Below are 26804 nucleotides of genomic sequence, written 5' to 3'. Positions count from 1 at the left end.
CCTAACAAACCAATATTTATTATTTAAAGTCAACATAGATAAGTCCCAAAGTCTTTTAGGATTTTTGGAAAATACTCAACACCCAAATTATAAAACTATGTTATTATTTTTAGCCATAAGCCTACATCTAATATACTATACAAGCAGTAAGTTTTTCACATCTAAGTCCTATCACTTGTTAACTTTCTTTGTCCCAATCAACAGGTTGTTCGTCTAGCATGGCTGTGCGCAGTCAGACCATGGCCATGTCATCCTTTAGTCCCGCTCAATGACTTCACGTGCGACAAAAACATTGACCCAACTTTGCCCACATAAACGTAAACATCGGCTATATCTTGGCGGGGTGGTTTTACGATGACTATAACTTTCCTTGCAGCTACATTACCACCATTTTTGATGGCCAAGGCTGGGCGTCGCTTTCACTCCGGCGATTTGTTTGCACTGCATTTGTGACCAGACCAGACCCAAAATCCGGTGGGCGGAGCACGCTTGTTGGTCCTCCGTTCATCGTTCAACGTTCGTAGTCCACCGTTTTGCTGTCTTAAAAGTCAGCTGAAGCATTTAACGGTCGTGTGATTTCTAGGTACACATACGGATAGCACGCATGGGTTCGATTTCGTTTGGGATGTCATTACCAGGAGCGTTTTAGTCGAAAAATGTTGAGAAACATTGAAAAAATTGCAAGTATTAAGTATTAAAAAACAAATTTTAAAACTAGTATACTACTTTTTAGTCTTTAACAATAATAATTCAGACTGGGAGAAATTTAATACTTACTTATCAACAAAACAAAATACCTCATAGAATAGAGTCAGATGCATTTTTTCTATTTTATTTCCTAAGGTTTCTTTACTCATTTTGATTTGTTTTGGGATTTTAACATTTGTGATCAGGTCCATTGTATGCAAAGTCAAAAAATTAGAGAGCTGTTTTTTTTTTAGCAAAAATCATACCAAATCTTAAAAAAGAAATCAGAATGTTTAAAGAGGTTTTAAATGTGACACAAATTTTCTCGGGAAGATATACTTATTAATACTTATTATTAATCATAAGACTTTTTTGTACGTATTATGTAGTCCTTTAGTTCGCCCCTGGACAAACCCAAGATGATTCGACCTGAACGCACACAGGGACATCAGGGCAGGGGTCCGCGGCCATTCACCAATTACGCGCCATTCGCTGCGGTGTCCTTAATTTCTTAAAAAGCGTTTAAACATCTAATGAAAGCATTTGGGGGCCCAGCGATTTCTGCTGTCGGACGACTCAGTTGCGTTTGCCTTTTCGCCGTGTGCGGTTCGGTCTTGTTTGGTCCTTTGGCCCTTCGGTGCTCCAGGGAGTTGTGGGGAGCGACCATCGCAGGATTATGTCATTGCAGCTATGGCCAAGATAATCTCGACGATCAAGGCCATCCTCACGAGGATCATCTTCAGTGCGCACAGTTTGCTAGCCATTTGGCAAGTGGTCGCCTTGAAGAGTGATATTATATACTGGGCATTATGTGGACCACTCTTGTTGCTGCTGCTCGAGGGCATCTTCACCATCATGATCAAGAAGACACAGGAGTGGCGCTGGTAAGGATCAAACCAACAGATCCTGGACATTACGATCTGGTGCATCTTGTTACCCGAAATGTAAACAACAATCGGCCGAAGTTGACGTCATGCAGCGGGCTTTGATTTTCAATTAAAAGTGAAATCATGTGTTTAATGTGTGGCTAAACTGACCACCCACTTCTACAGTAACCACTTACTCGGCGGCCGCACCCCCACACTCAAAAAAATAAACTTTCTGTGGTTTAATAAAAAAAAAAAAACAAATTTAATCACTTTTAAATTTTTAGAATTAAAAAATTGATTTAAGTAATGAAGTCAAAAAGATGTGTTCGGTATTTAAAAGCTTTTAAATTCGTTCGCCCTTTTTTAAATTGATTTTTATTAAGTTTACGGTGCTATGCAGCTACTTTTTGATTTTTGTGATTTGATTCCTTAATAATCCAATCTAACACCTTGTTTAATTTATAGAAAAAATTAATATGTTTGCTATTTTAAGAATCCGATGACGTGAACTTAAATTTAAAACTGGCTTACCTTTCAACGTTTTTAGTTCGAGTTTATTAGAGAGTTATTATTATAATCTACATTGAAATTTTTTAATGTATGGCAACCTATATTTTGTTATACTTATTTTGTGTAGCTTACTGTGATTTTTGCTTAGATTGTTTTGTGTCCACCCCACGCGCCGAAATAGTGAAAACTTTAATGGAATTCTGTGTGGAGCGGGTGGGTTTGGATGGAGGAGGAGTGGTCTTTCGATTCTTGTTTACCTTTTGTCGCATCACTCAGACTTGTTCTTTGTTTTGGCTGGTCCGTCGTGCCACCTTAATTTTGTCCTTTTCACGCAGGTTCTGCCCCTCGGTGTTTCTCTATCTGAGCAGCATTGTGCCGGCGATATGGCTTCTGGAGTTGGACAAAGTGGCTCGGCGAGTGGTCAACATGACTGGGAGCAACTCCACTTTTTCCAATCCGAGCAACTACAGTTTGGCTGGGGGCAACGTGACTAGCTTGAACCCAAGCTCTAATAACAGCAGCGGAGTTCCTCCGGTGGCAACACTGTTGGGACAAGCCGGGGTCACCCTCTCGGTGACCCCGGACACCTGGACAACCCTCATCGAACAGTTCCTCATGCTCATCCTGATCGTCGGCCGCTGGCTGCTGCCCAAGGGTGATCTAACCCGGGATCAGCTGAGTCAACTGCTTCTGGTCTACATTGGCACGGCTGCAGACATTATTGAGTTCTTCGATTCCTACAAGGATGACTCTATAGCAAGGATTGACTTTCTCGTGTTCCTAACGCTGGGCATTTGGTCCTGGAGCCTCATGCAGTTCACAATTGTGCTATCAGCCACTCGAGGACGACGACCACGGGGCAGTGGATCACATCACAAGGAGGAGTGAGTAAAATATTTTATTTATTCAGGAAAAAGCTTCGAATTTTGTCTGAGATTTTTATTTTGAATCAGGAAATGTACCTTAATATTTTATTCCACACATATTTGTTTAAAGAACCGTATATTTATTATAAACGTTATTAAAATGTAGCTAAAAATCTTTGGTAAAGATAAACGAAAAATGTGAATTGTTTTTATAAAGGGTAAGTTAATATTTTCGTATGCCAACGATGGGCTTGTTTACATTTTTTTTTTCTCACAACATTTTTTTTAACAGTATAATACTGTATACTTTTTGGGTAATCTCTTTGGAAATCTATTGAGATCTTGGAACACATAAATAACCTATCTTATCCAACTTTTATTATTCAGACACACGGACTGTTGCCAAAACTGCTGTTGTGGAATTGATGTGTGGGGAATCGTACTCAACGTGATTCTGCAGGATGCGCCATTCCTCACGTTTCGTTTGCTAATTATTTTTCAGTACAAAATCATTAACTACATGAATGTATTTTTCACCTGTAAGTTTTAATTGGAGATGTTTATGTCCCCATTTAATTTTGCTCTTAATTTTCAGGCAAGAACTCCTTGGTGATTATCCTGCAACTGTATCGACTATATGTGGTCAATGCCGAGTTTTGGAAGAATCGACGTGAGAGTAGGATGGCCAAGGCGCGTCAATTTCAATCTCGACGAAAAGTACAGGATGCTGATCAAAACAGTATATACATGATATCCAATGAAAGGGGTGGTGATGTAAAAAAGAAGATCAAAAAGTAAGTATTAAGGACATAACTTTAAATAAACTTAGATTGTAAAGATTTCACACATGTACATACAATTCTATATTTTAAAATTAAAATTATTTATTTGTGTGCCTTGATTTTAGGGCCAAAGACAAAGACTATGCAGAGCACGAGGCGGCGTACAGTAAGAAGAAAAAGGATAAGAAGGACAAGTGGGTATTTTAACATAGCTTCCTTAGTGATAATTTCGATTAACCAACTGATTTCAGGAAAAAGCGCAAGCGCAAGGACACCGGCTACTCCACGGCCAGTTCGCAGAACCTATACTCCACCAAGGCGAGTGGCACGGATAAGGAGTCCCGCCGCAAGGACAAAAAGGGCAAGAAGTCGAAGCGCACCTGCAGCAGTTCGCCCAGCGAATGCGACTTGGCCAAGAAGCAGAAGCGTGGCAAGAACGCGGATAAAAACGATAAGAAGTAGGTAATACCTCGGGATTTAAATGGTTATCCTATAACTAAATTCATCAAATCCCCACAGAAAATCTCGCAAAATTGAGGCTGTTGTGGAGGAGTCCAGCAGTTCGAGTAGCAGCAGCTCCGATTCCAGCAACTCCACATTGCCCAGCTACGAGGTAATCGACGAGAAGAAGGCCAGGCGCAGAAAGCACCGCGGAAGTAGTAGCGACACCAGTTCCGGGGACAGCAGCTCCTCCAGCTCCTCATCCTCCAGCTCGGACTCGTCGTGAAGAGGACACTTTTTTGGAACTAACGCCAGTCGTTAGGGCATCTATTTTTGAGGCAGTCATTTATGCTCATGTAAATGACTGCGGCACTCTGCTCCAGGAGGGCAGATCTTTGTAAGACCCCAATGGGCAGGTCGAAAATTGTATCATTAAAGCATCGAGCCCTAAACACGAAAATACACTAAGCCTACGTTTTACATATTGAGTAATGTAAGATATTTTTAAAAATGGTTGCCTAAAAATAGAAGTTATAGACCTTAAAGTATTTTTTGTATTACTATAACTCGTCAACTAGAACTAGACATAAATGAAATTGAAGCTGTGCCCAAAAAATTTTAAATAAGATCAGTCTGTGCAAACACACAAATTCGTAGTTTTCAATATCTTGAGGAATCCAATTGAAACCCCATCTAATATAAATATCAAATTAGAAATCTTAAATGTTCTAATGATTTTCCTCAAGCTAATTTTGTTTGCAATACAATTTGCGCTTATAAAGAAAATATTGAACAAATTTAAATTTAAATTAACAATCTACAAATGAACAACAAATTAACCAATACAAATAGAAGGCTTCCAAAAAAACTTGCTTTAATTATTTTCGTGGTCAGAGCTCGATATATTTTGATATATTTGTATAAACTAAAATATGGCATATTTGAATGGATAATAAAAACGCGGGCTGCACATCAATGAGTTGGCAGCTCCGCCTTGAATACTATAGAGTTCTCTTTGTAGGGGGCTCTCTTGGATCTCTTAGCTGTAATGACGTATTGGGGGCTACCCACTGTATCGCTCTCTTTAGCTCATAAAAAGCTTAGCAACGCGAACAGCTGCTAAACTTTTGTTGACACACAGATAGCTCCGCTGCTATATGTATATGTATTTGTGTAGGAAAGGGGGGTTTGTTGAAGATTTTTTGTGAGCGCGTATTTTTGTAATAGCACTATAGCACAATAGTTGCCGCCGAGCGCCCAAACGCTGTGGACGCGTTTTTCGCTTCGTTTCTTAGTCGGGTTCGTTACGCTTTTGAAGCGAAGCGCCGCCGAGAGCTTTGTTGTTGTCGAGTGTGTAAGTTCAAGAGCGTGAGTGTGTGTGTGTGTGTGCGAGGGAGCGTGCTTTGTCGGATCCACTGCATATTTACTGTGATATATACATATATATGTATATACGTACGATATATGGTTCTGCCTATTAAGAAAAGTTCTTTAAAAGAACTCTTGAATAAATCACCAAGTGTTGTCTCTCAAAGTCCCCTTTTTTAAACCTCTTTGCATACTATTTGTATACCTTAACAAAACAACAACAAATAGTGTCACCCAAAAACTAAATTAACTATTAACAAGACCAGCAACAAAAAAAACCAAAAAAACTGTTGCCAAGCCGATTAAAATGTAAACGATAATAATGGAGGAGCTGGTGTGAATTCCGTATTTTTTCTTTGTGAATTATTCAATTAATACTTGTTACGAGGCTGACAAATGTTTGGCGAATGGATTCATCACAGATACAGTGTGCGAATTCCCTCGACAAATTGGCTCATCGTGGAATTGTACACCCCACACACACGGCCCATAAATGTATATTTAGGGGGTGGACGGAACTGGACCGGGGAATCACGAACTCAAAACACGTTCGCGGCCTTAAAGTTCAGAAATTATAGCTCCTTTGTCGGTTCATTTCGATTTCATTTCATTTACTTCTTTGGAGGCATTTTTACCTGGGCACGCATGCTGAAGGTTAAGGTGGCTTCGGGTTACACCTCCCACGCCCCCGCAACCCCTTTTGGCCTCGTCCACAACGTGTTGTTTTGTTTTCGCTCATTGCTGTTTTACGTTTTAACCACCCAAAACCGCCGTGGACAGCAGCTTTTGTTTGAGAACTATCTCGCTCTTAAAGGGAATCTATGAGAAAATGCAACGGCTCTTCGCTCTCATCTTGCCGGTTTTCAAATGAGAGACTCAGAGAATGTAAGCCGCAGTGGAAAAATCAGGAGAACGCGAGCTTAGCTACAGAGAGAAAAAACCATGGCAACGGTATTTTCTAAGATATAAGATATCTTAACACTCAAGATATAATAATATAAATCTCAAAGAAAGTTTTTTGCTGTGACCATGCGTGTTACAAATATCATATAAACAAGATTACAAACTGAAACGAACAGCTTTTTTCTTTGAATACATACATTTCTCATATGCTTCTACTCTTACCACAGAGACCAACGCATAGAATTATCTGCTCAATCATGTTATAGTTACTGATATTTGTGTACTGATTGATTTGATTGTTTTTGACGACTCAATTGATTGCTTGCATTATCAATTCATGTTCTTTCAGAATATAATTTTATTATAATACATATTATTTATTGAATTTCCATAGTTTTCTGTATAGCAACAAATCTCTCCTTGTAAAAATAGTTTATTTGTATCTTTATTCTGTTAAATTCATTTTACAAAAACAGCTTGTATTTTATCTGATGACTTTATTTCTTAGATGTTTTATGAATTTATCTATTTTTGTCACACCTGTCTGAAATTTTATTTACATGATTAATAATAAGTATGCCAGATTGTTTTATTCTAAAAGGTCTATAAATACTGCAACATACTTATTGTTGCTAAGCGAACTAAGAAACTGTATGGGTGGGTGATATATTTTCCAGATTTATTTTCCGCCGTGTAATTATTTATGTTACTGAATGCTTGATTTTCATGTTGTCGACCAAAGTCCAATTGTGGCCGGCGGTAGTTGCCAAGGCTTAATCAAAACAGCCCAATGCAGGATCGTAATTAATATCCATAGTGTCGGTTAAGTCTTTTGGGAAAACATGCTAATTAGCAATGAGAATGGCTTGTCAGAATCCGGTTAACATGCCAATAGACTTCGCCCTCAAGGTCTTTGGGGGTCAGGGCTATCGGCGGTACAGTTCCTCATCGTCAGCGGCAACACCATCACCTGACAGAACATTTTCAGTATGGCCTGATCGGATGGTGTGCAGATACAGATATACATAATCTTAATGAATTGCCACTGGGCGTTTAGCATAACTCGTTTTCGAGCTGGTTGTCAAGCAACTCGTGTGGAAATTATACAAATGTATTTCCAAAAGTGAAATTGATATTCAGCTGCGGGGGAATGCTTTTGTTTGGTTGGGTGGGAAATGATTATCATTTGAATTGTTTACCGAAATAAGTTGACACTCTGATTAGTTATTACAAACAAAGCACTGGATAATAAAAGTTGCTGTTAAGGAACATAAAGTGAATATGTTTTCAAGGCTTCCAGCTGGTTGTACAACGGCTCATTGTTTGTTTTTATTGTTTGTCTACAATAAATGTGTTTTCTGCTTTGCCGAAGACAAAAGAATAAACTGGACATGATTTCCCGTTGTCTTGTGGCCCAGTTAAGAAGCGGCCTTCCGCAGTTCAATGCTTATCTGCCAGTGACCCATTAATGGGTTGAAATTAATTATCGCATAGTGCCGCTGTTTCCTTGCTGTTGACCTTTTTTGGGGCCGACAGCTGTTTTCCAGCAAGTTTATTGAGCTTTCAATTTCGACATTTTATTGCCCAAGTACGACCCAGTGGAAGTGGAATCAAATCTAAGTGACTATCTTATCGCTGTGAATAATTCTTGAACCTGAAAATTGTTTTTCTGATTAACACGGCGAATCAATTGTTATGGTAAATTTCATGGGTGAAAGGCGGACAGTTATCCAAATTTAAATATGCGTATTAAAGAGTAACCTTATATAACATTATGTCATCATGAACCAATTCAATGGTATTGTGTTCTGATATTTGTTCCAGTTTATTGCACACTTTACACAATAATGGGGTGGACAAACAGGTGAATTACTGGACCGTTCGAGCATGCAATCTCCGTCACTAAATTCGCCAGTTCACGTGGCTGCAACATGCGACAAATTAATTAGCATGCCAAACGCCTTGCGTGCCATGCTGGACAACATTGGCCCCGGGCCAGTGCAATCCAGTCAAATCCCTGTTATTATGCATAAAAGCAGCCCATTTTCCAGCTGACAAATGTGCACATGCTTAGCAGCTTGTTGGCGAGCAATTATGCATCATAGATTGCATAACGCCCAGCTCACCCAAACAACAAACAAGCGATAATCGCAAATTTGGGTCTGGCATTACAAAACCGTTCCTTTGGGTACCGTGTGTTGACACTCGGCGCTCGTGTTCATCGCCTCTCGATAAAGAGCAACAAACAAAACGAATGCATTTAGAGCACCAACGATAAAAGCTGCTGGTCAAAGTCCACGCGGCGAATGAGTAACCTCGGCAGCCAGACTTCGAATTAAGCATACGCCCAGTTGGCGGAACCGCTGATCGAGAAAAAAGCTGCTCAGTGCACAAGCATGACCACCACGACACGGTCAACTGCAGCGCCCGCTCTCCCGATTTTCAGATTTGAATGTATATTACACAATAACTTTTGCATTTCTTGGCGATTGGCATTAGATAGGAAATCTGTTTTCTACCGCCAAGAGGCGCTAATTTCAGGCAGCAAGGGTATAAGAAATATGATTTACAGGGCTATTTACGCATTAAAAAATCAAGTGTATAATGAGAAAAATTTATTTATCTCTTGAAATTGTTTTCTACATTTAAAATCAGTATAGCATTTTGCCGCGATTCCCTAAATCTTAGCCTCACAATGTTGTTTATTTGTGTTAAGTGGCTTAAGAAAATAAATTAAAGTCAAACGTAGGTCGAATAATTTAAGATTTACTAATTTAAAATTTGTATTCAACTTTATATTTCTTAATGGCTAAGGTCGGTATTTTTTGTGGCAGGGAATAATGTAATATTATTTTAAGTTATGATTTTTTTTTTTTGTTGCTTTCAACAACACATTAAAGCGTTACGAGCCACTTCTTTTAAATGTATATAAACAAGTGTTTAAGCCTTTAATTTAGAATACCACACTAGAGGAATGCGTTACAAATGCATTTAAGGTATTGATTTCGAATAATCGGGGCCAAAAGATCTTTCACTTTACGTGCACTGCATACTGAGCATATACTAGACGAAACTATAGAATAGTACACTTCCTAGGCTGCTATAACAACAGCCGAGCACTTGATTGAGTTTATCTGGGCATTAGCATTTTATAGCGACCATAAAGTATACAAAGTGCTGCCTGTACAAAGAGTTCACAACCCCCTTCAATTGGAAACGGCAAAAAAAAATAAATTCGCATGAGATAAGCGTGCCTGGCCCTTGTACCATCTGGCCCGTTCAATAAATTTAGGAAAAATTTCCATAAAATCGACTTGGCTGGCTAATCCATAATGATGATGCCTATCAGGGTCTGGCATTTAGATAAGACAACTTACCTCCAATTAGTTTGAGGCACAGAAAACACTTCCAGAGAATCGACAAGACACTTCGGTCGCACTTAATGAAACAATGAACGATAAGGGACGATGTGCCAAATGAATTGAACTTTCCGTTGTTTTCAATTTGTCGAAAGGCGGAGACAATTGTCCCACCACTTCAGGCCAAAGTATTTGCCTCAATTTCACTATTGCATGTGCCAGTACTCTAGGGGCGGGTATAACCGCAAAAATGTCAGGCCTCGTCAATGGTATCGCCAAGGTGCCGACCCAGTCGGGCTGAGATTTCCATAGCGCGCGGTTTGCATTTCTCCGGTCTCCGGTCTCTGGCATCAAGTGTAAGTCGAGTGGGTGTGCGGTTATCATTGTACATAACTGGCATCTACCTTATTTAATTTCGTAATACATATCACAAAGATCTTACAATGCAACGCATTTGCAATGCTCTTTCATATGGCGAACAGTGGTTCTGCTTTTATTGAGAGTGTCAGGCGCATGCAGCATATTGCGGCATTTTTTCTTAGCTATAAATAGCAGCGAATACAATGCAATGAGAAAGTTTTCCTTCTAGAGAATCGCGTTCCTTATACCGCGACCCTCAACTTGAACCTTTGCTGGGCTGCCGTATAACCCAAGGGCATTTTCAGCCGCGCACGTAACTGTCATTATGCGGCAGTATAATATATTTGACATTTGTTGCTTGCGCATCTAATTGGATTGCAACGGCAGGGGAGCATTCGTTATAAATACCTTTGTTTTTCGGATAACAGGATTAATTAAAAAGCGCATTAAAATGTTGAGCTTAGAATTCAATTTACAGTACCATATTGGTTATGCCTTTCCTAAATTTAAAGAAATTTCTTATTTGTAAATATTTTTAAAATTAATGTGCTTAAAAATGTAAGTCGTTCTGAAAAACATTGTTTAAATAACAAATAAATATATATATTACACATATGTGTAAACTCTAAATAAAGAATCTAAGGATATCAATTGTGTCTAGTAAATATTTTATTAATACAAAAAGCCGTTACAATCTATCTAGTTAATTTGTTTTAGAAATGGTCAATATGTTGGAGCAGAGTAATATGTTCTTTAAATTTCACTTATTTTTTTTCGTTTCATGTTTATTGTTCAAAGGTTCGGTTTTAGCCAGCAATCTGCGTTTGTCCTTCGTGCTGTAACTATTATTACACCAAGTCCACGTGTCGTATAAGTAATTTACTGCAGAGCAGCGACGAGTGAAGGTTTATTTCTAGCCAGTTTGTTTTCCTTGAAGTGGTGAAAACAGATAGCAGGAAACCGAAGGAGAAACTGCACTTGACCGAAATGTTCTTAGCCCAGTGACCACCATTGACATTGATACATTGCCCCTATGAACCTATGATTAACAGTGAATTCTACGTTTGCAGCTAGCCCTGCCAGCAACATGTTGTTTGCTTACTAATTGGCCCTCAGACAGTCCTTCGAATGCAGCAGGAGCGAAATACACAAGCAGGAAGTTGGGAAATGTTTGTCAGCGAATCTGAGCCTGCCCAACAAACATATGCCTGCACTGGCAATGTCTCTACGGATGACGATGTCACAGAAATCAAAAACCTGAAGAACAATAACCAAAGCGGAAACAGAAGACCCAGTTTCGAAGGAGGCGGTTCACCGCTGCAGGAAATCGATGAACATTACGTCTGCGACATTGCCATGATGCGCATCGGCGGGGAGGAGGGCCTCCCGGTGACACACAATGTGCCAGCTAATGATTCACCAGCGCTGTCCAACAATGAAAGTACAAACAATGAGAACGAGGTGGAGATCGATCGGCAGGAGGAGGAGCAGGCGATCAGCGATCTGGTGCGATCGAGTAGTGCAGGTGCCCTCATGGAGGCGTAAGTAGAGGTATAAATCTAATGGTTATTCCTAGTTCTAATCCCATTGAATTCCCTTCCAGAGACAGCAAAAATGGTGGAAGCATGCGTGTGGTCTTCGGCATCCTGGTGCGACTGGTTCTTCCACTGGCCAATGGCGTGGCCAGGGGCATCAAGGGCATTCGCGATGTGCGGGTGCTGAGGGTTCTCCAGAATCTGGCCTCCAGCCGACAGGCTCTCACCAATCTGGTGGCCTTTGCCGCCAACACCATCTCGCTAAATCTGTCATCGGTTCAGGGTGAGTCTTATTAATAGAAAAAGTGTGTCAAACTTAATAAAATTCCATAATTTATTTAATAAGAAATAATATTAATAGAACTTAATAAAATTTCATAATGAGATATGTGATTCAACGAATATTGAACCATATAAATAATGTTTGGCTATAAATAACATTTATAATATTTTAATATATTTACACTTTGTGGATACCATCGATATTAATTCCCTTATGGTTAAATCAAACAACGACTTATTAAATTATCTCCTTTTTTATTTGAAAACAAATGTTTATATTAGTCAAAAGAAAACTATATTTTTTTAGCTCCAAGCCTTGAACCCTATAAATAGTGGTAGTTAATTATTTGAAATCAAATCGTTTTCTCCTTTACAGTTTCTAATCGCATGGGCCCCTTACTGAAGCTCCTGAAAATGCGCAAATCGCAGGATGGCCTTGAGAGTCTTCCCGACACCCTGAGTGCTCCCTCCACGCCCTGCACCCCCTGCCCGACCAGCAATCCGATGCAGGGTCCGCCCATTTACAGCGTTCGCTCGGATGCGCCCAGCTGTTGCACCATTAATATACTGGCGGAACCTCCGCCGGGTCAGCCCATCCGGGCGGATATTGTCCTTATCCATGGTCTGCATGGATCCTTGGTAAATACTTGGAAACAAGGACTCTGGCAGAATGATCGTCAGCCGGTGGAGTTCGAAAGGCCGCCACGTCCGCCAGTGCGTCCGCCAAAGAGACCTCGTCACTCCCGCAGTGCGGCCATTCATCCGGCTCCCAGGGAGAAGAGGGCCAAGTTTGCTTCCCTCAACCGCTGCGTGGACACCCCAGATGATGCCCCAGTGCGACAGAGGACACGACTGCAGCAATCTGTGGCAATTCAGCCGGAGGACTTCCAGTTCAATGCTTCCGATAGCGATGATAGCGAGTGAGTTTCTTTGCTAGCTTACACTCCAAACAAAAATATAACCAAAGTGTCACTTTAAATTGTAGTCTAAGACCAAATTTTTAAACCACATATACTACCCACTCTTGCATGTTTTAAATGTTTTATGGTATAATTAATTGCTTTTTCTTCTCCTAGCTATGCTTATGTGTGCGGCGAGCCAGAAGACATTCAGATATGCGAGGGCATCGAGTACAGCTTCCCCACTTTCCGACTCAGGATGCAGGACAACAACCAGCTTCTGCAGGCTGAATTGGAGTCTATGCTGCAGGCCAATGGCAAAGGGGAAGGGGGTACCATCGGACGGGACAGACGCCCCCGTTCCGCCTCACCAGCCACGCCCCGCAAGTCCAGCCGCAAGAACAAACCTTCGCCCAACGATCCAAACTACTCAAAGTGCTGGCCCGGCGATTGGCTGCCACTGGATTGTCCGGGAGTGCGGGTTATAGCCCTGAACTACACCACTGATCAATATCTCTGGCGACCGCTGTGGAAAGGGAAGGAGCCGCGCTCCAGCCTCATCCAGCGATCCCGCGAAATGGCCGAACTGCTCATCCAGCACCGCGTGGGCCATGGCCATCCCATCATCTATGTGGGCCACTCGAAGGGGGGCCTCTTTATCAAGCAGCTAATGGTGGATGCCTGGGAGAGTGGTCGTCCCGCGATGACCCCCCTTTGGCGATCCGCCCGCGGCTGCTTCTTTTACTCGGTTCCCCATCGAGGTTCCCATTTGGCCAGCATCAAGGCGCCGCTGCTTTCGCGATCCGTAGAGCTGCTGGAGATTGAGAAAAGTAAGCCTAAATAGATGATAATATCTTAACAGTTATTATAATTCAAATAATTATCCATAGACAACAAGTACCTGCTGGACCTACATCGCAGATTCGCGGGACTATATCATCTGGGTCACCTAAAGATCGAGGTGTTTAGCTTTGTGGAGACCGCCTTGACGCTCATGTCAGTGCTGTATCTCCGCATTGTTGGTGTGGACTCAGCGGGTGAGTCTTTATCAGGCTTTTGACTATGAGCACTTGATTATCATAACAAAAAGAAATGGTTGTCACTCATTACAAAAGAGTTACGATAGTGAATTTCCATTTCATTATCAAGGAAAAATGTGAAGATAACAAAGTTACATCAACATTATTGATAATGCATTAAGGAATGCTTATAACACTTAACTAATAATAAATATATTTCTTGTTTACAGATCCCGGCTTTGGCGACGTCTGCGGCATTCGTCTCGATCATCGCGAGATCTGCAAGCCCCGTGGACGGGACTGTATTTTGTACAAAGAACTGGTGAAAATGATTGAAAAGGTGTGCTGAGCATTCGGCGAAACTGAAAGACATTATGTGTTTAATATATAGTGTTTAAAGGACCTGATCTATTTGAAACCTAATTGTGAATAGAACCGACAACTCTGAGGTGTCATGATATTACGCGTACCTAAATGTGATGCCTCAGCATCCAACTGGGGCAGGCTTAATGTTAAAGCAACGCTTGTTGATTTAATAGTGCATAGCATAGTTGTTTCATAAACTTTAATTCGCCTATCCATAGCTCAAGTTAGTTATACACATTTTGTTGCCTCTAGTTTAAGCTTACATATGCCATCGGGCGTCAATGATAATTTTGCAATTTTTGTGATCGATTGTGATCATTTTTGTAGCACTTTGTTGTGATGATCCCTCAAACACCCGTGAGTACGTTATTGATATTGTACCATACATAAATTTAAAGTTCGCTAGACCTATGAATATCCTAATCTAAAAAAACCGAAATCTACACCGCTGTAAAATGTTACCAACGAAGACAAAATTGATGCATATATATATTTCCAGACATTTAAACGATCGATGTTTTATACCTATTGAATAAGGATTGAATTACTAAAAACAATAAAAGATGATATTTTATAAAAGATTTTGAAAACTGTTTAATGGGTGAAACAAACCTGAAGTGGTGGTTCCTTAAGATAAAATAAAACACATTCTATGTTTCCATCATAACTTATTTTTTAGTATATTTTTCCAATAGTTAAGGTTGCATTCATTTCTTCTTTGCCATATCTTCTGTATTCTTTAAACAAACACCGAGTTTTTCTTACATTTTTCTCTTAGACTCTTTAGCCGTGCCAATTCTTTCTATCTTATTTTTTGGCCTGGCTTGTTGGTAGTTGCAAATTTACTTACATCGAAATCTTTAACACGAATCGTTGGCAGCATACTTGCTTGAAATAATTAATTTCGCCTGCATGTACAATGCATATAAATTGCATAAAAAATACATTAGTTTTCGTTTCGTTTGTTCAGTTATGAATAGTTCAAATATGCCGTTCTGATTGTAAAACGAGGAAACCAAGCCTAAATATGTTTACAAAATTTAGTTGTTTGCCACTCTACTAATGAGGTATACAAAATGTGGACTTAAATGCAAACTAAAAATACAAAAATAAAATTATACGCATATTTAATTTCACATTTTTGTATGCGTAGACTTAGTAGAGAGTGTGCTAGGAGCAGCAGTTTCGCCAAAGTTAAGAACATAATAATTGTGTGCTTACAATTTTAGTGGACTCTTAGTTATTGAGTGGTTTCCGTTGGCCAAAAACCGTTGCAAAAATCGCAATACGCGTTTCTATCTTCTGTCTTTCTAATATTTAATTTCTTTATCTCTTTATTGTTTTTGCGCTTAAATAATTTAAACATTTATCACATCCACTTACACGGCGATCACAATCGCAGTTATTTTTACTTATTTTCTCCATTTTTTCTCATCTTTTTATTCTCGATTTTTGTTTTCTTTTTTTCAAACACGTACATTCAAGGGATTTCTTACGCCTAATTATATAACTTTAGTACATAAATTTTCTGTTTGCCTTTTGCTGCATGTAATAGTTTCAGTATATTTTTGTTTTCTTAATTTTCGTAACGTTTAAAATTGATTTTATTTCCTTCGTTTCATTCTTTTTGTTTTCTGTTTTTTTTTTTTTTTGTTAGGAATTTTGAGTTGTTCTTTTCGGAATATATTTTGTGTGTATTTAAATGCTTTTCGTAGGTTAAAGTTCATTTTGTGGCTTTGTTTTGCATGCACATTTTATTTTGTAAATGGTTTAATTATTCGGCTTTACATGTTGATGACTTATTTGCAAAGTCTGCGGCTTTATTCACCTTGAACACGAATCAGATTGTTTATTTACTGATGGTCTAAGTTGGGATGGAATTCGCAACTAACTGGGTTCAATGTGAGTCTATTTTGAACGTTGCTTCTGCTTGAGTGGAAAGGTACTATTGTTTATAGTTGTTGGTTTGTTCTGCCTCAGGGATCTTAAAGGTTACCTTTTGCTATTCAATTATTTGTTGGTATTGCACTTAGACTCTAAATACGTATACAGTTACAGTTACAGTTTCAAAACACATTTTGTTCACATTGAATATATATATATATATATTTTCGTATTTGTTTCAATCATGTAAAACGTGTTATTTTTGTATGTGTGTGTTGTGTATCTGTGACATGCATACGCTTGTGGAATGTATCATCTATAGTTGGGATTTTTGGGTATGTGTGTATGGTTGTGTCTCTGAATCTTGTAACAATTTTCGCATCTCGTTTCACACTGAACAACAATTCGCAAAATACATCTTCATACTCGACCCCCTTGACAAATACTCGTTGTGGGCTGCTCTTTCGACATTCGGCTTTCCCTAATCCTATTCCTATCAAAAATAATATCAGTGGAAAGGAGCAGGAGAGCTCGGGCATGTGTATTTTCATTTGGCGTAGCTACAGGTTCTGTCGAGGTATGGTTGGTGAATTTTATACATGGTTACAGTACGTTTGCAATGCGATGGATTCTGTGGCTTATTATAGAGTTATGCAATATCGGATGTGTGCACAAATTGGAATTGGGTTTTCTCTTTTTTTTTTTGGGGAAATAGTGTGAGAGCGAGAGCACAAAAACAAGAATGCAAAATGAATATAATCAGGTACATTTGATATATCGGTTGTGTAAACAAAACAAAATGCAGCAGTAAATATGCGGAAATTAAACATTAAACAGTTCGCTTAAAAAGGACTACAAATATAAATAAAATAAAATTACAAATATTATTGAATAGATTACGTTTTAAATCGGAATCGATGTGAACACTTGTGACTATTGTGGTTGAGTGGTATTTGAGTGGTTGGGTGATTGGGTGGCTTAGTGTGTGGTCTATTGCAGTGTTTGTGGTTTTTGGCTGTTCTGTTTGCGTATTTTCTATTATACGAGTGTAATTGAATTTTTTGCGGCAATTGCGAAGCAATTGTTAAACGTAGTAATTATCAGCGACAAATATTGTAATGCATACTTGCGGGCTGCGCGGTCTATTGCTATGTATTTATGTGGCTGTTTGTGTTTGCATCGAAAGCAACAATAAATTATGTGTATATGTATGAGAAGATACGAGTAAAAAATTAGCCTCAATTAACGGAAAAACAAACAAAAACTAAACAAATACAAATACAAAAGTACGGCATACAAGTGTAAACGTGACAAAAAACTATAGCATACAACTTAGCGTACATGTTTTGTATACGTGTATGTAGAATACATGTGTATAAATATCAGCTTAAATAATCATTTCTCCCATAGTTCCATAGTATCAGTTACTAAATATTTACATTTATAAAATGTACTCTTTATAAATGCTTAACATCACCATCCATCTAAACTCATAGTGATCTTTAATTTTCATTTTCATGTTCATCCTCTAACCATATCATCTCCATATCAATATTCTTTTGGAATGTTTCGAGCTGTGAATGTAATTATCCTTCTGTTTTGTTTTGTATTGTTTTGTTTTCTTTGCTTCTATGTGGTAGCTTCATAAAAATACTGCTTGCTTCACCCGTTGGGATCCACCTGGGCCCGTCGATGGACCACCGTCGCCGCTGGCCAAGATTGCTTGACTTGTGTGGGTTGGTTAACGGAAACTGGTCCGTTGGCAGGAACTATGGATGCATTGTGGCTGAACGAGATCGGATTGCCATTGCCTCGCGGCTGGCGCTCCTTGGCAGTTGTCGATTTCTGGCTGGAGTTGCTGTTGCTATTGCTGCTGCTGCTGCTGCTGCAGCTATTGTTGTTATTGGTGTTGTATGTACCGCCCGCTTTGGCCACATCGGCGGGCAGTTTGAAACCGTTGGTCAGGCACACGGCCGCATACTCACGCTCCGAGGTGGGTGTCAATGTGGCAGCTGCCTCTTCCTCCGCGAGGAGGCAAATGCCATCGTTGGAATTCGAGTGGCGCACAAAGTTCGTGTGGAATTGCTTCTTGCTGCTGCCGTTGCTACTGCTGCTGGCACTGCTGCTACTCAGGCTTCCACTTCGTCGGTTGGAGATACCTCCTCCTCCTCCTCCTCCTCCGCTTCCTCCACCACCGCCTGCTCCCCCGCCGGCCACACCCAATCCCGGCATTGTGGTCACCAAGGGCAGTGAGTTGGGTGGCACTATAACCTCCAGTTCAGAGCCACCAACTACGGGGCACTGCTTGGAGCTGCTCAAGGCCACCACATTGGGTGGCGTATGACGATAGGGTATGTAAAACGCCTTCGCCTCCTGCAGCATGGCATCCTGCACGGTCTTGCGCTCGGGTGAGGTTCCTCCGCCGCCACACAGCGGCAACTGCGACAGGTTGTGCACCCCGGCTATGCCCAAGTCCCCCTGAGCGGCTCCGTCCTGATCCGATCGCCGCGCCACCTGGACACTTCCGTTGCCATTGGCCAGATGGACAACCGCCACGGCCGCCGAACTCGTCTGGTATTCCAACGTGTGCTCCGGCAGCAATTCGATGTGGTAACGCGAGCGCGGAATGAGTGTCTGCATCTCGTGGCAATCCTGCTGCAATGTGCCGCCACTCAGTCCACCGGCACTATCGCCCGGCATTCCCGAGGCACTGCTTAGATTACCGAAATTGATGTCCGTGGGTGTGGTCAAATGGCTGGGTCCTTGGGCGCGGGCTTTGAAGTTCCGCTGCTGGAAGATTATAAACAGCCCGAAGAGAAACACGCAGGCAATGGAGAGCAACGAGCCGATGGCAATGCCACTGTAAACCTCCGAGTGGGATGTGCCCCTGTCCTCCTCCAGCCAAGTGTGGTTATTATTCACCATGTCAAAGTACATGGGAGCCCCTGCTCCAGTGTCGCCCATCACACGGACAGCCACATGGATTTTAGCCGTCTCAGAGACATTTGGAAACTTAAATAGGCAATAAGGTAAATCAATATTATTATAACATATAATGTCTGCCTTTCAATACCTTAAAGGAGCAGGAGGTGCACTCCTGGACGATATCCTCATAAGTGACGTTGTCCAAGGACCACCGGATATCATAGTGATGGATACGACCATTGGGATTAGAAGGTGGCTCCCACATCAGCTTAAGGCCGTTCTGTTTAATCAGCTTCGAGTTTTTGATGGTGCCAGGGGCTGAAACAAAATATGGGTAAAATGTGGAAAAGATAAATAAAACCTGTAACTTACGATCCTGTTGGGTTTTCACATCAATCTCGCCGTAAAATATGCGCGTCTTGCAGTTGGAAAAGTGCAGATTGTAACGATGATCTGCCTTGAGCTTGGTGACCAACAGCATCGAGTTGGAAATGTTGCGTTCCTTGCACTGTGGCTCCTGGCTATCGATGACCGTGTGGCACTCCAGCACACAGGTCTCATTCAGGCTGTCAAGAAACTTAAAGGCCAGAGCCCGAGACTCGATGGTCATCAGACGAAAGGGCATATTCGCCTGCTCCGAAGTGCCATTCTCGATCTGGAAAAGGGGGGAAGAAGGGGGGTAAAATCCCCTTTATAAACTCTATCCAGACAAGCGGTAATAGTTATAACAAAAACTTAATCCCCTACAGTACAGTCTACTCACAATCTTCCACTGAACGTAGCGAAAGTCCTGACCCAAGAACTCATTCTCGCTGGTGATGATCAGCACTCTCATTTTGATGCGCGCGAACCGTTGCAGCAGAATTCCCGTCACACTGGCATCCACTACCATGCTGAAGATGTCGTCCTCCAAATCCAGACTCATGTCGTCGTCCTCGTTGGTCAGCACTTCGTGTTCGGCATTTCGGAGCACAGTGGCCGCCGCCGATTGGTTTAGAGGTTGAATTTCGGTCAGATGGCGACGCACTTCGTCGGCTTTTTCCTCTACGGGAGTCAGGGTACCTTTAATGCGTCCATCTAGCAGCTGGGCTGGATGTGGATGGGTGTGATTGATGGAGAACTGCAGTATAAAGTACTTCTTGTTGTCCACCTGGCCCTGCGACCACTTAACAAATGTGTCATTGCCCACGGCAATTGGTCGGAGCATCACTGAAAGGAATTACATTATTAATTTAGAAACTATCGTTAAATGAAGAGGCCCCTCAGATCTCTAGAGGTTTTGAATCGCTGTATTTTTAATTAGAAATAACCCCTGGAGATGTGAAGCCTCTTAAGATTCACAAGACATCCAGTGGGTACTAAGTTATACTCACATCCTTGGGTGCAGCAGGTGACCGGCGTACTTCGCAACGAGCTAAGGATCATCTGCTGCGGCACCGAAGCCCCTGTTCGCACCTCCGTTGTGGGAAATAGAACACGGGTGATCAAAACAAATGGCTCGTAAACCGGCAAACTGGTGGATATCACCACGTAAGAGGTCTGATTCAGCTTCATGGGCGAGAAAGAATCCCAGCTGTGCGGATTACTCCTCACAATATAGACCACAAACATGGAGGTCAAGCTGCGACTATCGAACGTAACATTGATCGAATGAAAGCTGTGCGGATAGCAGCGAATGTTCTGCAACTGGTTGATTCGTTCCTGCTTCTGATTGAAGCGCAGTTCACCCGTGGCCGAATCCTCGCCAGCCACATTCCTGGCCACACACTGGTAGATGCCCTCCTCCTTGGGATCGAACGAGTGGATGTGCAACTCGTTGCCGCTAATGTAGCGCGTGTATGAGCTGTTCAGATGGACACCATTGTGGTACCAGGTGATACTCGGTTCCGGATTCCCCTCGGCCCGGCAACTTAATATCATCGAAATGCCTATATAGACCACTTCAACAGGCAGGCGGCTCACTATCCTAGGTGCTGTAGTCACAATCACTTGGAAATTTTGCGTCTCCAAGGGTGTTATGCAGCTGTAGCGTCCCTCATGCCTTAGGGCACTAGCGTTTGTAATGGACAGCGCCACACTGTTGTTGCTCAGGCGGACCATCTTGTTGTTCGGCGGCTGCAGGTACCACACAATGGGCACAAAGTCCGCCACAGCGTGGCATTGCAGCAGTACGGATCCGCCGGCGGGCACATAAACGGTGGCGTTCTGGAACGCCGGCAGTAGCTGGGCCTCCGTAACGGCCGTCTCCGGAATTTCCGCCTGGTTTTTGGGATAGAAGGGGGTATCCCTGGGCTCAACTCGCAATTGCCAGATGAACTGGCGGTGCGTCTTGCTGGCGAACGCGTTCTGGGCCACACATCTGCAACGGGTGTAAAGTAGATAATGGTCAGTGGTTGCAAAGCGATAATTGACATGGACAATGGCCACAATTACAACCACCACTCGGCCGCCGCTAAGTGTTAATTAATGCATTGTTTAAGGGCACCGCGGCGGTGCGAGCGGTGCGTGAGTGTGCGCCATGGGAGTGGGTCTTCTGATGGAGTACCGCAAAAGGTGTTGATTTTGCCACAGCGGCGAAGGTGGAGCGCTGCAGCAGCAACCAAATGGAAAATTGCCGTCAGTTTTAATTTAGGTAAACTGGGCAGATCGTTGTAGGAGTTGGGCAGCGTTGAAAACTACATATATATAAACTTAAAAGTGCCAGTTTTTAAAACTGCACCTAATACTTTACTTTAACTGCATTTATAAGTCTATAAATAGTTTACACACGTTGAGAACAATTTGAAAATTTAGGATGTTAAAAATTAAATTAAAATTCTATGAAAAAAAAGGTTGTTATTAAACTAATCACAGTGTAATAGTAATATTTTGGTATTATACTTTATTATCAGATGCAGTAAGATTAAAAAAAGTTTTCGATTTGATTTGTCTCACAAAAATATTAAAATTGTTATATACCAATAAGTTAATTAATATTTGATAGCTCTGTGAAGTTTTACAACATATTTTTCCTATTTTGATTGGTTCGTTTTTTGAGAACTCACTTTTTCTTTGTACTTACTTGTATTTACCAGCCTGTTCCAGGCGTAAATGCCGCAATATTAAAGTACCATTAGACAGGATAAGAGCGCTGTAATAAAGGTAAACAAGTTAATGTTTGATCACAACATTAAATAGAAATAGCTCCAAGCGTTGGTCAAGCCATCCAGCCGGCAAGCACTTAAAGTACGTAGTAGTACATATACAAGTCTAGGCCCGCTGCTCGATGCTTCAACACGGATCTTTACTCGCCTGTTGTCATTGGTCAGGGAATCGTTGCCGAAATACCAACTGAATCGGGCAGCGGGAACGCTCACGAACGGACAGCTCAGCACGAGCGGCTTGTTTTCCAGGGCACTAATGTTGGCCGTCTGCTGTTGACCCGGAAAAATACGCTTGAGTACTAAAAAGAAAACAAATTTTATTAAAATAAAGTCAAGTTTTCTTATAAAATTTGTATAAAATCAAAAATACAATATGGCCACTGCTAACACAAACACTACTGCTCTACTGGAAAAACACATTTTTGTTTGATTTTTAAATGCAACGCAAACAATCAATGCTAACAATTAATAACTAAATTAAGCCATTTAGACAGATTTGGTTGAGTTTTCTAATCAACGCATATAATCACTTTTATTATTTTGGAATAAAAATTTAAAATAAACAAATAAAGACCATTTTATTGATAAAAGTTGTGCTATAATTTTGTCCTTCATACGTTTAAGGTTTTCATTTCGTAAATATTTATTTAATAGTGAGTTGAAAAATTTTTATAAGGTGCTTAAGTTCTTGGGATCTTTTCTCTTGCCTAAAAACTCACCTGGATACTCGACTGTGATTTTGTCGGAAATAACCGCCGACTCATCCCACTCGATCTTGCAGAAATATTCGCCGCTGGCCTTCTCGTTCGTGGGCAGACGCAGCGTTCCATTCTCGTAGATGAAGAAGTCATTTTTGCGAATGGACAATTGTTCGACGGCCTCGTCATTCCGATACCAGCTGCAGTAGATGGGCTGGTTCTCTGTGGCGGGGGAAAAATAACTCCAGAATGTTAAAGCTCCTTTGGAAACCCACAGAAGATAACTCACCCTGATCGTAGTTGTAGGGCGTTAGGATGGGTACGCATGGCAAATAGTACGGAGTGTGGGGCTTGCTGATGGTCAGTCTGGTGATGGCGTGCTTCTGGATCTGCAGATACGGCAGGAGGGCGGTTGAGTTCTTCGGTTGGGTGACGGCAGCAACTGCAAGAGAGCAAAAACAATTGATTAAGAATCTGTGCTTGGCGCGACGCGGCTAAATTATTGGTTCCAATAATCCTCCGCCCATTTGGCCAGACAATAGACAAAAGGCGGACAACAAAGCGGGCAAAAAAAAACCAGGCCACAAAAAAAAATGTAAAAATGTTATTTATATTCTAGCTTAATCTATTGGCTGTTATAAATTTCACGCTTTTCACTTAACACCGCCCCCAGTCCGCCTGCCCTCCCACAACTGCATTGAGGTTTTTACTGCATTGGCCATAAATACCCGGAGCATACAGAAAAAATCTGAGAAATAGAAAACTGCCAAACAACGGAGCCGTGCTGGGCTCAGGGTTAGCTTATGCACTGGGAAAATTTACTAATCAAATTGTACAAGTATTTCAAATACAGCTAAATCAAGCAGTCACAACGGCTAATATGAAATAGGTCTTTTAATAAACATTTAAAGCAAAAAACATTTAACATTTAAATTTGATTATGTTTGCAAAACATGTTGCGCAAACGTCTACATATGAAATGGGTTTTGACTCAAAGTTTTTTCAGTGTGCATTTGGGTAATGGCTCTGACTCTGATTCTGGGTAAGTCCCCTGGCTTCAGTTCTCCGTTTTGGTCTGGGACTGGGTATGGGTATGGGTATGGCTATGGGTCCGAGTCTAGGCTACGTGCTGCAGGCGTGTCCAGGCAGACTTGGCGTGTTAATTAATTTTTCTGCTGCTGTTCTGCTGTTGACGCGACCATGGCGTCGTCGTCGTATTTTTTCATTTGCAGCTTTTCACTCGTTACTGCAGCGGTTCGTCAGTGCGTATACGTGATATTAAGCAGTTGAAACAATTACATGGCCAGCGGGCAGCAAGGGAGATTTGCATACGACTTTGGTCGAAAGTCGTCCATCAGGCAACACATTTTCTATTAGCTGTACGAGCAGTTCTAGGGAAATGGAAATGATAATGGCCAATGTCAGGTTGAGTACTTGTCGGGTGAAAAATGGACAAATGCAGCGTCGGAGCCCCCTTACAAATGTCGGGACATTAGTCAAATGCGTTGAAATTTATGCTAAAAATGCAATCAACTTGCGTTCCGCTCGACGGCCGTCCTCAGGCCCCCCCAAAAGCCCCCGCACAATCAGCCTGCCACTGCCATTTCCACTGCCACCCAAGTGGCCAAGTGCACGCGGTTGTTGCCAAATGCTGGATGTGCTGACTGCTCGTTAGTCAGTCACAAATTGTGGCCAGTCGGTCGGGTTCTTTTTGCCGCTCTCGGAAACTGAATATTTGTTTCGGTTTTGATAAATGGACTCCTATAAATTAGATAATTGCTGAACAAGCTGCGAGGGATGTGTCTTAAAGCGCTGGGCTCTGGACTCTGGAATTCGCCCCGCGCGCTTCACTCATGTTGCATGTTTGTACGCAATGTGTTGCAATTTTTATTGCAGTAATTACACGCAATGCCCCGGCGGCAATTTGACGCATGGAAATGCCTTCGACGGCCACGTCAGCAGTGGAGCTACTGCATCCCGCTAAGTGCGGCACATTTACAAACACACAGGGCACTCAGAGGGCGAGGGGCGGTTGCAGGAAGATCGGTTCGAGGGGTAACCACAGGCACACTGGAAAAAAGTTGTAATAAGTTGATTGCACAAATTACTGCCAAAAAAATCCAATATCCATCTAAACGTGAGACTATGTTTTATTTTGTAACATATAAATATATATTTATTTTATTTTTTTATATAAAGCTAACCTATAAATAAAAATGACTTACTTTCAAGTAGTAAAATGGGCTTTTATTAAATAAAATTATCAACATATTTATCACTAATAAAACGATGTCAAGATGTAAAGACTTCATCGATACAAGTTAACTTTAAGCATAATTTTATATAATTTGTAACCTAATATATTCTGAATAATATCACAATGATAATATTTTAATGTCTTCGATAAAATAAAATACGATTAAGTTTGTTTTATTATTTAAATAGTTTTCCTATACGCCTATAAAACAAAGTTAATACAAACGTTAAAGGCTAATATTATGGCCAGTGCACTTGCAGTAGCAGTTGCATGTGCAACCAGGGCGTAATTGTTATAGCGTAATTGTTTCAATGGCGGGGCGTTTAATTGCGCTTTGGCAACTACTCCGCCGCTAACGACGCTCGGTTTTCGAGAGTCAAAGTTCAGCGATTTTTTTGTCATCCGCCGTGCACACCTTGCCATGGTGCCATTTGTCATCGCCTGTTGGAGGGTTTGTATGGTTGGATGGTTGGTTGGTTGGTTGGTTGGTTGGTTGGGACATGTCAGCGGCAACATTACCCTTAAAACTCCTGCTCGTGTGCTCCGGGGTCGTTAGCGGAATCGTTTAACTTGCAGATTAATTGCATCGCCACTCAACGAGTCAATGCTCGCATAGAACCATCCATTTAATGCGCTTGACATTCACTTCCAATTGAAACTATTCAGCAGCTTTCTAAACCACTTGGCGGGGGCTATCAATTGTGTTAGATCGCTTCGGGAAACCATCATCGCTGGCCATAACTCAACGCAGCTGCAACAAGATCGGCAATCTCGGTGATTGAACTGTCATGACATCCAATTTTCGTCCAGACAACACGTTATCTGCTTCCCCTCTCCCATAAACTTTGTAACCCTACACAATTTCAGCTCATTTGTATTAAAATCTGTCGTAGTCAAAGCAATGCATAAGTCTTCCCAGTCAACTCAGCGCAGAGGAATGCTTCCCAGAATCGTGCTTGAATGCTGTTTGACAAGTATATATACGTATAGTATAGACTCCCATCTGCATTTACTAAGTTGTAGCAAGTTGCAAGTCAATAGTGTGGGGGGCAGATTGCAGCGGAGATGCAGAGGTTCCTCTGGAGAAGGCAGGCAACTGGGCGCTGCTGCACAAATTTGCATAGTTGAACGCACGTCGCCGCACAATGGGTGTTTCTAACACAAACAAATTCGAATTTCCATTTTCACCCATTCGTAGCTTTATTTAAAAGCCTGCTCTTTGGAGGACTCGATCTTATATCCATAACTGATAGGATTTCCTTATTATTATGTCAGGTTCGAAGCCATAATCCTTTGCTTGTTCTCGAAACAAAGGCATTAGTTCCAAGGCAAAATGCCTGCATAGTTTTGATAACAAAAATTAACTGAAATTTAAAGAAATATTCTCTAGTCTCAGAATATATGCTTTTAAGGCTTCTTTAGAGGCTTCGATCCATGACTAATTTGATTGTATTCATTTTCATTGTTTATAATTGTGACAGGCACAGATTTTATTTTTTAAATCACTAGACTTCTTCTCGAACCGAAGTATCAATTCCAAGTGCCGGTTAAAATTCTGATTACAAAAATTAACAGAATTTTAAAACGGAATTCCCTCGACTCAGAAAAAATGCTTTTGTTTCGTCCACTCGTAGCTTTATTCAAAAGAATA

General features: G+C 41.3%; 3 protein-coding genes across 8 annotated transcripts in view; 2 read left to right on the top strand and 1 right to left on the bottom strand.

The window, feature by feature from the left end:
* The first annotated feature begins 910 nt into the window (after positions 1-910).
* LOC108148719 (transmembrane protein 26) lies at positions 911-5067 on the top strand. Of its 2 annotated transcripts, none has more exons than XM_017275887.2 (7): positions 911-1571; positions 2402-2950; positions 3320-3471; positions 3528-3726; positions 3840-3908; positions 3966-4172; positions 4234-5067. In XM_017275887.2, the coding sequence occupies exons 1-7, from the start codon at positions 1378-1380 to the stop codon at positions 4439-4441; spliced, it is 1578 nt and encodes a 525-aa protein (XP_017131376.1). In that variant the 5' UTR covers positions 911-1377; the 3' UTR covers positions 4442-5067. The 2 variants fall into 2 exon arrangements, with proteins under 2 accessions (XP_017131376.1, XP_017131377.1); XM_017275888.2 differs by having other exon boundaries at positions 3966-4176; positions 4234-4323.
* Positions 5068-5401: 334 nt separating this feature from the next.
* Positions 5402-14825, top strand: LOC108148718. 2 transcript variants are annotated; one of them, XM_017275886.2, is made up of 7 exons: positions 5402-5509; positions 11216-11686; positions 11749-11963; positions 12339-12882; positions 13039-13691; positions 13752-13898; positions 14111-14825. In XM_017275886.2, the coding sequence occupies exons 2-7, from the start codon at positions 11274-11276 to the stop codon at positions 14227-14229; spliced, it is 2091 nt and encodes a 696-aa protein (XP_017131375.1). In that variant the 5' UTR covers positions 5402-5509; positions 11216-11273; the 3' UTR covers positions 14230-14825. The 2 variants fall into 2 exon arrangements, with proteins under 2 accessions (XP_017131375.1, XP_041565677.1); XM_041709743.1 differs by lacking the exon at positions 5402-5509 and adding an exon at positions 10085-10141.
* A 76-nt stretch (positions 14826-14901) lies between these two features.
* The window catches only part of LOC108148717, a 61472-nt gene continuing 49569 nt past the window's right edge, over positions 14902-26804 (bottom strand). For all 4 annotated transcript variants that reach the window (XM_017275885.2, XM_017275881.2, XM_017275884.2 and 1 more), the window contains exons 3-11: positions 23186-23338; positions 22918-23118; positions 22347-22497; positions 22117-22185; positions 20429-21414; positions 19819-20264; positions 19428-19710; positions 19204-19373; positions 14902-19142 (exon numbers count right to left, since the gene is read on the bottom strand). In XM_017275885.2, the coding sequence (XP_017131374.1) occupies positions 17793-19142; positions 19204-19373; positions 19428-19710; positions 19819-20264; positions 20429-21414; positions 22117-22185; positions 22347-22497; positions 22918-23118; positions 23186-23338 (3809 nt within the window). In that variant the 3' untranslated portion in view covers positions 14902-17792. The remainder of the gene's footprint in view (positions 19143-19203; positions 19374-19427; positions 19711-19818; positions 20265-20428; positions 21415-22116; positions 22186-22346; positions 22498-22917; positions 23119-23185; positions 23339-26804) is intronic.

This window comes from Drosophila elegans, unplaced genomic scaffold, assembly GCF_018152505.1.
Source record: "Drosophila elegans isolate 14027-0461.03 unplaced genomic scaffold, ASM1815250v1 contig_476, whole genome shotgun sequence".
NCBI lineage: Eukaryota > Metazoa > Arthropoda > Insecta > Diptera > Drosophilidae > Drosophila > Drosophila elegans.
This window is presented reverse-complemented; position numbering and strand designations above follow the sequence as displayed.